Source organism: Batrachochytrium dendrobatidis, assembly GCF_000203795.2.
Source record: "Batrachochytrium dendrobatidis JAM81 unplaced genomic scaffold BATDEscaffold_6, whole genome shotgun sequence".
Lineage (NCBI taxonomy): Eukaryota > Fungi > Chytridiomycota > Chytridiomycetes > Rhizophydiales > Batrachochytrium > Batrachochytrium dendrobatidis.
Window position 1 is genome coordinate 1,033,205 of NW_006281104.1, and position 12,686 is coordinate 1,045,890.

Here is a 12,686-nt window from a genome sequence, read left to right on the forward strand (position 1 = left end):
TCTCCCTTTTGATCCAACGCACTTATTGAAATGGCATCCATTCTTGATATTAAACCAACACAAGAGCTCAGCGTTTACGTCAACAAGAAGCTCATTTGCGATCCGAATCCAGACCCTCACGAATCCTTGATTGAATTCTTGCGTCGTCATGGCTTGACTGGAACAAAGCTTGGATGTGCTGAAGGTTTGTGCTGTTGATATTCTTTTGATCAAGCATGACTGGCTCAAGAGCAGTTCATGTAAAACTACACTTGAACGCACTGACATGTCAGTGTGTTGACTTTCATCAGTACATTGACTTGTCCTATTGAATTGAATGCTTTTCAAATGTCAATTGGCTTAAACACTGTTGTGTGTACCCTTGCATAACAGTGTAATAGTTTGTCTAAATCCAACTTGAATACGTCGAGACATTCAAGTCGGGTCCACAAAAGCATATTGCTGTTTATTCTTACACTGCTGATGGCTTTACTAACGCACTCGTTTGGATTTAAAATATTAACGGATAAACTGTACTTTTAACCCTAACTAGGAGGCTGTGGTTCTTGTACTGTTTTAGTATCTCGTTACGATCAACCAACTAAATCTGTCAAGTAAGTCTTGACAGATCGACTCTATTATTGTCATCCTCATGAAATGTATTCCATCTTGTTGTTACCTGGAAATGGACGTTTAAATGTATTGTGCTTTCCTATTAAAAATTGCTTTTTCAAGACTTTAATTCTTGCTCCAAGCACAACCTCCATCACATGATGCAAACAAACTGCAGTTTGAGCTTGCCATCTTTTTAATTTTGTCCCTTTACATTCGGCATTGTATCATCACCAGATTCACTCATTGTAATCCAATATCTGAATTCAATGATTGTCAAGTCTACAAACTCTTGTATTCTAAAATTTCATACACTCGCGTTCTAGTTCAAAAACATTCTAGGAATGCAATGATACATGTCAGTCATCCAATATTTGAAAGAGTTGGAGATTGAACACATGTGGACTGCACTGAAATTGAAATGTGAATGCTGTGTATGATGTTTTGAACTCGAATGTTGTAGTTTACGTGAACACCACTGTAAAACAACTGTTATATTCCATCTGACATCAATTATATAATATTTAGACACGAATCTTTGAATGCTTGCCTCACTCCTGCTTGTGCGGTAAACAACAGGCATGTTGTGACAATTGAAGGTCTTGGCACTACTGATAATTTACATCCTGCTCAAGCTGCAATCGCACACGAACATGGAAGGTAAGCGTATTTTTAAAACACTACACATTCTGTTAAAATCAACTAAACTTGTCACTTTTATTAGCCAATGTGGTTTCTGTACTCCCGGCATTGTCATGTCTCTTTACACAGAACTTAAAAACAATCCCAATGCAACAGATCATGATATCGAAGAAGCATTTGATGGTATTCATGATGGCTGATTGAAACACATGCTATAATTTGCAACAATCTAGATAATCGTGCTAATGTTCACTGTTATTAGGAAACCTCTGTCGATGTACCGGATACCGACCAATTCTCGATGGTGCTAAAAAGGTAAGTTTGCTGATTTTGATTTTCAAAACTTAGTTTTACTGACTTGGCTTCAAATTTCGGTACTTGTAAATTTAGCTTGCGCTTACTTGTCGTGAAAGTTGTGGCATTGATAAAAGTGTCTGTGATGCAAGTATATTTTGCGATATTGTTTGATGATCATTGAAATTCAGTGCATTCAAGACTGTGATCTAACATTTGATTATTACTGTTTTAAAATGTTTAATGTTTATGCAATTATGGTGTTTAGAGCATGGATATTGAGGAAATTGGAAAAGTACGTTTATCTTGAATATTTTATTGCGAATCAATTGTTTTGATACGCACTAGTTTATTGCTATTGTGATTAACAAGGGAACTGCATGTTTATCTAGCTAAAAAAGAAAAAAGAAGTTGAAACTCAAGACATTCCATTTCCAGAAAAGCTTCTTGATATGTACACTACAAATTCAATTCCAAAAACATACATGTTTTCAAATGGAACTACTCAATGGTTTCATCCATCAACTGTCCCTGAACTTCTCGAAATTCTTGTACGTATACACTGAATTTTAGACTGATTCTGGACCAACCATGCATCATAGTGTACTCAATTTAACACTACTGTTTTTGTGCTGCGATTTCAGGAGAAATTTCCAAAATCTAAGCTTATTCATGGAAATACTGAAGTTGGTATTGAAATTCGTTTCAAAAACCAGCAATATGATACGATTGTGAACATGGCCGATATGTATGACCTCAAGAAAACCATTGTCACAGGTAGTTTTTTACAGTGTATTTTAAATTTAATCGAGTACACTTTGTTTAGCCATTTTATGGATGCTTTGAGCGTTGCTATTAACATTCAAATCGATATTTCAATATCAAGAATCGGGCATTCATTTCGGAGCTGCGACAACAATTTCAAGCATACAGCAGCAACTTTTGTCCTTTGTCTCTACTCTTGAGGTGAAATATTTTTAATTGGTTAAAAATGAGCCAGCTTAAATTCGATAATATCTGACAGTTTATTCTGGGATGATCATTTATGTTGTTACTACAATACTAGTCAAGCAAGGTGCGTGGATTTCAAGCTCTTCTTGACAATATCAAATACTTTGCTGGCCGTCAAGTGAGAAATGTGTCATCTATCGGTGGAAATATTTGCACAGCTAGTCCTATCTCTGATTTGAATCCTGTTTGGGTCGCCATGGTAAGCGCATAATGTGTTTGATGCATGCCTGAGATTTAAGTATTAAATTCATGATGCTTTATCCAGTTTTATAGACTGTGACTTTGATGATTTCTCTTGACAGTACTAACCACATATATGATGCTTGTCATGAATATGATTTATTTGTATAGAATGCAGTATTGACGGTTAGCTCAAAAGCCAATGGAAATCGCCAGATTCCCATGCGAGAGTTCTTTTTAGGATATCGCAAAACTGCTCTACTACCGAGCGAAGCAGTAATTTCCATTTGTAAGTATTTATAAAGGATTTTTCAGTACCACGATATAGATGTAAGCCTTCTAACCATACCTTGTATCAATACCAGTTGCTCCTTACACTACTCCACTTGAATACATTGTTTCGTATAAGCAAGCTAAACGTCGCGATGACGACATTGCAATTGTCAATGCAGCCTTATCTGTAACTTTAGAAAAAACTTCAAGTGGAAGCTATGTTGTTCAAGACGGATGCTTTGCTTATGGTGGTATGGGCCCAACCACTCTCACTGCGCCAAAAACTCTTGAATTCATTCGTGGAAAAATATGGACACGATCACTTGTTGACCAAATGTCACTTTTGCTATTGGATGATATGCCTATGAGTGCAACTGCGCCTGGTGGACAGGTTGAATACCGCAAATCTCTTGCTCAAAGCTTTATGGCAAAGTTTGTTTTGCACGTTTGCCATGAATTATCGGAGACGGATCAATCGCTGCTGTTGGCATCCAGGGAAATATCTGTTTTGAAGCCTATTGAGCGACCACTTTCATCTGGTGCTCAAGTGTTTACTGAAAGCACCGGATCAGATCCTGTAGGAAAATCAAAAATGCACACCTCGGCTCTCAAACAAGTAACTGGACAAGCTACATACTTGGACGACATTCCACTTCAGAAAGATGAACTTCATGCTGTTGCTGTTGGAAGTACTATTGCGCACGGCCGTATTCTTTCGATTGATGCATCTGCTGCACTTGCCTATGATGGTGTGATTGATTTTATCACCTACAAAGATATAGACAATGGCAACACGGCTCCAGACCGTCCAAATCTAAACATTACTGGTCCAGTTTTTAAAGATGAGGAATTATTTGCTTCCAAAAATATAGTTTATTATGGTCAAATGATTGGCATGATAATTGCCAAGACTGACCGACAGGCTCGTGCTGCTTCTAAACTGGTCAAAATTCAATACGAGACTTTGAAGCCTATTATTACCATGGAAAGTGCCATTGCAGCCAACTCGTTTTTTGAGTCTGAGCGTCGTATTAAAACTGGTGAATTTGATCCTAAGCGTGCTCGTGTTGGTGCTCCTTTGAGTGATGCTGTGCACCATGTCAAGGGAACTGTTCGTATCTCTGCTCAAGAGCATTTCTATTTGGAAACTCACTGCTCCATTGTAGTCCCACACGAGGACGAGTATGAAGTATACTCTAGCACTCAAAATCCCACCGAGACTCAGCATTTAGTTAGTTGTGTTCTTGGTATTCCATCCCACCGCGTTGTTTGTCGTGTAAAGCGTCTTGGTGGTGGATTTGGAGGGAAAGAAACACGACCAGCTTACATTTCTTGTGCTTTAGCTATTGCTGCTCGTAAACATCGTCTTCCGGTCAGATGTGTTTTGACTCGTGAAGAAGATATGAGTACTTCTGGTACTCGCCATCCGTTTTTGGCCAACTATGATGTTGGATTTACTGATCAAGGCAAACTGATTTCTGCCGAGCTGGATGTGTTTTGTAATGGTGGCCATTCGATGGATCTTTCACTTTCTATCATTGAACGATGCATAACCCACTCTGACAATGCTTACTATATTCCCAACATGAATTTGTTTGGTCGAATTTGCAAAACGAATCTGCCATCCAACACTGCATTCCGAGGATTCGGTGGTCCTCAGGGAATGATGGTTGCTGAGCAATACATTACCCATGTTGCAAACTATTTATCCAAACCTGTTGAAGAAATACGTCGTCTTAACCTGTACAAGGATGGACAGATCACCCACTTTAACATGCCACTGGAAAAGGTGTATTTGGACCGATCGTTTTCGGAAGTATTGGCTTCATCGGATTACGAGAACCGATTGGCAGCTGTCAAAGAATTCAATCGAAACAACAAATATCGTAAGCGTGGTATTACAATCATGCCCACCAAGTTTGGTTTGGCGTATACTGCTCGCTGGCTAAATCAAGCTGGTGCACTTGTTCATGTGTACACGGATGGCTCTGTCCGCCTCTCCCACGGCGGTACGGAAATGGGTCAGGGTCTTCATACTAAAATCACTCAGATAGCAGCACAGGCGTTTGGGATTGATATGAATGATTGTTATATCTCGGAAACTCGCACAGACCAAGTCCCCAACACTAGTGCAACCGCTGCCTCTGTGTCGTCTGATATCAATGGCATGGCGGTCTTGAATGCCTGCAATGAGATTTTGGAGCGATTGAAGCCTATCAGGGAGAAATATCCCGAGGCTAAATGGCACGAACTTATCAAAAAAGCATACCTGGAGCAAATCAATCTTTCTGCCAATGGTTTCTTTGCTACACCTGATCTCAATCATTCTTGGGAAGCCAACACGGGCCGCATGTTCAATTATTTTACATACGGCGCAGCCGTGACTGAAGTCGAGATAGACACTCTTACAGGTGACCACGTTGTTCTTCGTAGTGATATCAATATGGATATTGGATGTCCTATCAATCCCGCAATTGATATTGGGCAAATTGAGGGAGCCTTTACACAGGGACTAGGATGGTGTACGATTGAAGAGCCGCTGGTTTCTGCTACGACTGGATTTCATATCACTCGTGGGCCTGGCATGTATAAGATCCCTGGATTCAAAGATATACCTGCTGATTTCCGTGTGACAGTTATGGACGGTGTTCGTAATGAGCGCGCTATCCACTCTTCAAAAGCGGTTGGCGAACCGCCATTGTTTCTTGGAGCGTCTGTGTTTTTTGCTCTACGTGAAGCAATTCAGGCTGCTAGGTAGAGTGCAAGGTTTGAAATGGTGGTGTTGAATGTCTAACTCATTGTTATGTTTCATTGAAATGTGTAAAATAGAATTGAAAACGGGGCATCTGCTGAGCACTACCGTTTGGATTCTCCAGCCACTTCTGAACGTATTCGTATTGCCTGTAATGATGTGTTTGTTCGTCAGGCCAGCACACCTCTCAAGGAAACCGAACTACCATGGAGTGTTGCAGCATAAACCTAACCCTGCTATTCTTGAATAACTCGATTGGATTCTCCACTCAACCGCTTTCTGATTGTAACTTTTCAAGCGTGTGCAATGTTACAGCATTGAATGCCGGATTATGAACTGATTCCATCTCAACCTACTTTGAACATTTTAAATAAACAGTAATATACTGTGCATGATCCATCTTGATGTGATGAACCAACACAATGAAAAAAAGCTAAAAACTCGACATAAAGAGAATCAAACGATGAAGCGTTTATTCAACAACTTCGGCAAGAAGCAACGCAAAGGAAAAGGGAACAAATTGATAGCCCGATCCAGCGTAAAATTTGTTTTGGAATTCGACCCTAGTTATCCAACAAAGCATTAGTTTTCATCCGGTTGTGAATTCACAATTCAATGCTCTAAATCATATACAAAACATACCAGTGCAGACGAAGTGCGTGCAAAAATGCAGACATGCCTTCCATAAGAAGCAAGATAAACACGGTCAGCATGAACCAAAATGCAAACCCAATGACAATCATAATGGGATTGGCCATGTTAAGAGTAGGCACAAAAACCATGGACCACAGCACTGCTGACAGCTGGGCGTGAGCAAGCGACAAAGCCCAGAGACGAAGGTATGAGGCAGTGTTGGAAATACCACTGAGTGTAAATTCGATTGTATGAATGATCTGGTGAATCATGACATCAGAGAAATCAAAGCGCTGTATAATCCAGTTGCAATAAAAAAGATGCATCAGAGATCAAGTCAAATGGCAAGGATTCATGCAATGTCTTTTAAAGATAAACATTTTACAGATTCAACTTACACCACCGTGTCCATGATCGTCCTGCTCGTCTTCTTCCGGACTGTGCACAACAGCAGTGCCAGATGAATCGCCAGCACCGTGGTTAGCATCGGCGTCTATTTGAACAAAGTCGGTGTCAGAGTGGGGCTCGTTATAACCCGAACCAACAGTGGATCGAGCTTCCCTGTACAAATAAAGCGGCTTTGCTAGCAGCATCCAAGGTACCGTGACAAATGCAATTAAAAGAAGAACCACTTGCACGACGCCCTGTCCATAGAACAAGGGCATAGCAACTGTACCAGGAGACAAGAACATATAAATGAGAGTGTTGAGAAGACCAGGAGCCTCGGACGTGTTTGGATAAGGAGTCAACCACTTGAAAACAATCATAAACACAAGATACCCAAAAATACTCAAAAAGAACAGAATTTGTGGAAGAAACTCTGTGTAGATGCTCATTTGACGCTTGAAATGAATATGATTATAGACCTGCAGACTAATACCGAAACTCATCTAAAGTTCCATAAGCCAAAGATTCAAGTTAGTACTCGAGATTCTGAAAATTGAAAGGATTTGTCTTGAAACATTAAATGCAGTGTAACGTACATGAATAACACCCAAAATGATGGCCATTTTCATCTTGTACGAGTTGGAAAAAACCAAAGAGTTTTCAGCACCGTGCCATGCAGGATCGATGCCAAAACCATAAGTTGAATGAGATTCACCAATCCATCGACCAGTAGAGTTTTGATAGTTGAAATGATAGCGTGATGTAAAGAGAGTCATGCCCTGTGAGAAAATATCATTGTAGACTAGGCCAGTAAAGATTGAAAAAAGACCCATGAGCAGAATGATATAACGACCTCCAAAGAACATGTCCCAAATCTAATATGATACAACCCAGTCAGTTTCAAAAAAGCAGAAAAGCAACCCGATCCAAACAGTGTACTCTACCTCGCCCCACTTTTTCTTTGCAAGAGTTTTTTCGTCGGCACACATCCAGATTGCAAAGGCAGATACCAAGATGCCATGGCCAAGATCACCAAACATGACGGCAAACAAAAAGGGAAACGTCACACATGTAAAGAGACCAGGATTGACTTCTCCGTACTGTGCAACACCATATGCATCCACAATATCCTGGAATGCCTGTGTGAACCTGTTGGTCTTTTGGAATGTGGGAGGCTTTCGCTGTGTTTGAATTTCATTCATAATGGGAGGAATAGTTGACCCAGTGCGCTCCTAAATGAATCCATCAAACAGAAAATCAGTCACCAAGACTAGATTGTAGCATTGCAGATTACATACCGTAACAACGCGAAGAGCATGCTGTATAACCCCAAGCGCATTGGTAGGACACCATCCCTCGGCAATGAGAGCCTTACGATTGACATCGTAGTTGAACATATTCATAGAATGGTAGATCGACATTTCCTTCTTTACAACAACAGACCATTGGTCAAGTGAGGTAGCAACACGGCTTAGTTCGGCGTGGCGAGCGGCTTTGGTGTTGTCAAGGACATGCTTTAAATCTTCAATACGAGAAATGACCTCGAGCGCATTCTCACGTCGCTTTTCAGGGTGTTCGTCGACAGGATAAATTGTGGCTCCCATACTCTCGCAAATCTTTCGAATTTTGTTAATCAACTCTTTTCCATGAGCGAAAATGATAAACACATTCTTGTGAACCTCTTCGTCAGTAACAGGATCCGTAATAAGCTCATTGATCTCTGCATGGTTTAAAAATAAGTTTCCACGAAGTGCACGGAAGAGAATACGCTCAAAAGTAGTCATTTTGGAACGTGGAATCACACCAGCAACAAATCTAAATATCAGTGGAGTGGCAAAAACAAATGCATTAAAAACACACACATGCAACAATGGAGTCGATAAATAAGCCAATGAATAGCCTCATACCCAAGTGAGATGGCACGATGGCGATCATTGACATCAATTGATTCACGCTCAGCACTGGCAAGCAAACTGGCTTCTTCTTGATAGTTGGCGCCAGTGATGATATCTGTCCGACTCTCTGCCTAAATCATACGAGTCAGTCTACAAGTCACTGTACACAATATCTGACAGCATGGTATGATTTGAAAACTGTAGCCAATCTACCTCTTGAAAAAAGACTGCAGTTTCACGAAGCACATGCCGAAGCTCGCTTAACTCGAAATAGCGCTTATTTAGAGTTTCATAAGAGGTGTTCATCTGTAGGATTTTGGACTCGAGTTCAGTGAGTGTAGCCTCGAGATGATCGATTTCAACTTGAGAGCGCGAGTGAGCGTAGGGAGCAAGTGGATCAGAAGGTGTAACAACGATTTCTGATTTTTCGGCTTGAGCAAAAAGAAAGCCTATATGATACGATTAGTAAATCAAGCTATATGTTTTATAATCAACAATGGGAAATCAGAGGTCGAGACCAATGATTGGAATACATACGAGTTTTTCGTTCCATTTCGTTGAATCGCTTAATCTCATTGACAAAAGTACGTTGGAAAGCATTGACTTTTGAATTCAACTAATACGAGACCAATCGAGGTTAGTGCAAAGCCATGCCCAAGCCAAGAATAGATCAAAAGACTTACATCATTGAATTGAAGCTGGCCGACTTCACCAAGTTCAGCAACAGTCTGTGGAGCAATTTCCAGAGGAATGTATAGCTAATGACAACAGAAACAAGTTAGAGGGGATAGTCCAACTTGCTAAACAAGAGTGATAAACGGTCGAGTAGATTGAACCAGGGCAAAATCACAAATGCAATGCTGTGCAATGCAAGGGAGGCCCAACCAGGATTTATATTGCAAGTAGAACAAGACTATAATGATAAAATGCATCAAGTTTACAAATGCATTGCAGAGATCAAGACTGACAACCTTTGAGACCACATCATAAAACACGTTGAATGGTCGCGAGGGTGACAAGAACTCAACACTCGGACCTAACGGTCTGTACAAGACAAAAGGAATTTAAAAGACTAAAAGAATCCACAAGCCAACAAGTGGTGAGACAACTCTAGATTGAGTTCATGTCACATTCAACTGCTAGTGACAACTAGTCTAAAATGACAATGAAGTTGTAGCTATAAGCAATACCTGAGTCAGTGACATCTTCTCTGAACGGAACAGAGATGATTCTTCCTGAGACATGGCTACAAAGTCTGGAGTGAAATGGTCTGTAGCAAGGGTTATAGTAACAAGTTCAATGTCGGAGGATAGAACGGTGTATTCAGGCCTTAGTAAGTTCCTCAAAGTCGCAAGTCTTTGTCTGATTCTCGACAAACCAGCAAGCACCTCAATGTCCTATAAGAATGGAATTGGAGTAAGTTGCTATTCGTCTTGTCTCACAGCTGTTTAAATCTCAAAAATCACTCCAAGGGCGTATTCACGTAAAATGAAACTTGAAGCATTTTGCGAGTGTTGCGCTTTGGATTGTCTCAAGATCTCGCATGGCTTGACATTCAAGTTTTTACTCAACTGTCAATACTAAAATCATGTCTTGAAAGTCTCGCTTTTATTTAAATTGTTTAGATTCTGTACAACTCTTCATTATTCAATCGCATAAATTCAAACTTATTGTAAAAATTAAGATTTTACACTTGTTCATATCTGTATTCGTTGTATGCTTTTATGATTTGAATTCGGTCACTTGTCAATTCATCTCGATAGTGTTTGGCTTCAGTTGGTGATTGAACACCTTGAATATACTGCGTGGCATCATTCCACAGTTCAGGCGGTATGGGTGTCTTGTCAAGACTCGAGTTGTACCATTGTGATTGTTGTGGAGCCACATGCGCAGTCGAAACAATCCGACAGGTTGGATTCACTACAAAAAATGTCAGAATCTTGCAGTGTCCTGGTTGAGTTGGATCTGCAAGTTCAAATGATTGTTCTTTGTGTTGGTATCGATTGGGATAAACTACACATCGACCATTTGGTACTTCAAGCGATCCTATATACTGACTCTGTGGTGATTCTTGATCAATGTCATACACATCTTTCCAATACATATCAGATGCTCTTTGATAATAAAAATCAACAGCCGCGCGGTAATCGAGTTTGGGTGTGGTGATATTTTCCACGTCGTAGTAATACAGTCCAATTGCAGCAATCGATTCGTTAATTGGACCTTCAATGTGCCAGTTTCCCTTGTCGTATTTAGGTTTGGATGGTGTCAGTTGAATGTTGGTGAGTTTGACAATGACTTGTAGATTACGACCACGCAGTGACACTGGCTTTGCTGATTCATATTTGGGTTCAAAGTGTTCCGGAAGTGTTGGTACATACACGGGACGAATGACTTGAGTGTCTGATTCCATACCACCATAGTCTGAATGCCTTGATGGTTCATATCCCTTTGTGCAATTGCGAATATCAATATACTTGAACATTGGATCCATCGTCCTGAACAGACTTTCAAACATTGGGACAAAATATTTGAATATTTTGGCAATGCATTTGTACATGTCTCGATGCCATATCGGATTCAGATTGTTGATGTATGAGTTGATGGTCACACTGCCATCCTGTTCGACACGGAATTCACTCGGAAGACATTGGAACCTGCATGATATAAACTCGGGATTGCCTTCAATCATAGACACATCTGAAACAAGTCGAGTCGATAACAATATATCGCATGGTACCATTGTGGTGTATTCGAGTCGTATACTCAGTGGTGCAATCATCGTTTGTCCATATACAACACTGTACATTGATGCATCAATCAGATTGTGCACCATTTGACCAGTGTTGTGATTTGATCCATGTTCAATATCCGATACATTTGTCATCAATCGCGTGTATACATTGTCAGGTATGCCATTGTCCAGTATATACGTCAGTTCAACAGGTCCTGGGACAATTGTGCCCAATCCATCACTGCCATTACAAACAAGCTGCTTGACAAAAACCCCAAGTTGTTCCAATGCAAGATTAAATGTTGATGGTGATATATTCCGATCGAGTGAGTCTGTCCTCCATTGCTCCACAATATGCTGGTTTGTGATATCGATCCACCACATGGGTTTGCAAAGTATAGATTGCATATACTGGATATACTGCATCTCGACAAGTGTGCGTACCTCTCCATGTGCATATCCGGCCATTCCAGACCTCGTATCAATTTCGGCATTGTCCGTGTATGGTCGAATACTTGAACTAGCAGTGTAAGCCCGATGCTGGAAACACGTTTCAATGATCTGGCCGACAACCCTTCTGTTTCTGTAGTCGGTATTGTTCGATTTTACAATAGCCGTTAGATTTTCAAACATCTCGCCTTGTTCCAACTCGGTACGTATTGAACTGTCTGGATGATTGTCGGCAAAATCAACAAGTGTTTTGAGTAGTTTTACAATACTAGTGTCACCACTATCATAGTCATACAAATCTACATCTCTACGTGAAAGAATAGCGTTGAGTTGCTTCACAATTCCATAATCTTGAAACACCTTGATCATCTCGTCCTTGCTTGTAGATTTCTGAATCATGTCGTTGACATAATCAAACAGGTACAAAGGGTCACCCATATAAGGATTACACGTTGATATCGTCAATTGCTCAAAAATTGGCGATCGTACAAGTGATACAGGAAAGTCACGCATTTTGGATGCAACTGATCCTGCAATCGCGATTATACGTGTTTTTAGTTCAAAGTTGTCGTTGTATCTGATACACAAGTCGCTAAGCGTTTGAATCAAATTCAGCCTAATCAACTCGGCTGAAATCACTTCACAATCTGCGCGGTTGCAAAAAATCTGAATAGCACCGGTACTTTCATAAATCACTGCTTGATCGACCCTCCTGTATTCATGTCATGTCAATCCAACCATGTCAAATCTACTAATTGTGATGACTGGACACACATTCATGTATAACACCACATACCTGAGAATATTGACTAGTGCTGAAATGATACCACACTCCACTGCTTTT

At 40.4% G+C, this 12,686-nt stretch overlaps 4 protein-coding genes across 4 annotated transcripts; 1 reads left to right on the forward strand and 3 right to left on the reverse strand.

Annotated features, from left to right (window-relative positions):
* Positions 1-30: 30 nt before the first annotated feature.
* BATDEDRAFT_25113 (uncharacterized protein) lies at positions 31-5,968 on the forward strand (the record flags this gene model as incomplete). The annotated part of the gene is made up of 13 exons (XM_006678959.1): positions 31-184; positions 533-593; positions 1,120-1,251; positions 1,316-1,416; positions 1,496-1,548; positions 1,796-1,822; positions 1,920-2,078; positions 2,172-2,304; positions 2,414-2,493; positions 2,594-2,737; positions 2,890-3,007; positions 3,084-5,745; positions 5,821-5,968. 13 exons carry the CDS (start codon positions 31-33, stop codon positions 5,966-5,968), a joined length of 3,972 nt encoding a protein of 1,323 aa, XP_006679022.1.
* Positions 5,969-6,194: 226 nt separating this feature from the next.
* Positions 6,195-9,902, reverse strand: BATDEDRAFT_33255 (uncharacterized protein; the record flags this gene model as incomplete). Its single annotated transcript, XM_006679023.1, has 11 exons — positions 6,195-6,306; positions 6,386-6,669; positions 6,775-7,266; positions 7,360-7,638; positions 7,708-7,995; positions 8,062-8,578; positions 8,671-8,789; positions 8,872-9,107; positions 9,196-9,274; positions 9,342-9,416; positions 9,849-9,902. 11 exons carry the CDS (start codon positions 9,900-9,902, stop codon positions 6,216-6,218), a joined length of 2,514 nt encoding a protein of 837 aa, XP_006679086.1. The 3' UTR covers positions 6,195-6,215.
* A 443-nt stretch (positions 9,903-10,345) lies between these two features.
* BATDEDRAFT_11607 (uncharacterized protein) lies at positions 10,346-11,350 on the reverse strand (the record flags this gene model as incomplete). The annotated part of the gene is made up of 1 exon (XM_006678814.1): positions 10,346-11,350. One exon carries the CDS (start codon positions 11,348-11,350, stop codon positions 10,346-10,348), a length of 1,005 nt encoding a protein of 334 aa, XP_006678877.1.
* A 242-nt stretch (positions 11,351-11,592) lies between these two features.
* BATDEDRAFT_30076 (uncharacterized protein) lies at positions 11,593-11,886 on the reverse strand (the record flags this gene model as incomplete). Its single annotated transcript, XM_006679015.1, has 1 exon — positions 11,593-11,886. The coding sequence occupies one exon, from the start codon at positions 11,884-11,886 to the stop codon at positions 11,593-11,595; it is 294 nt and encodes a 97-aa protein (XP_006679078.1).
* Between the last annotated feature and the right edge of the window lie 800 nt (positions 11,887-12,686).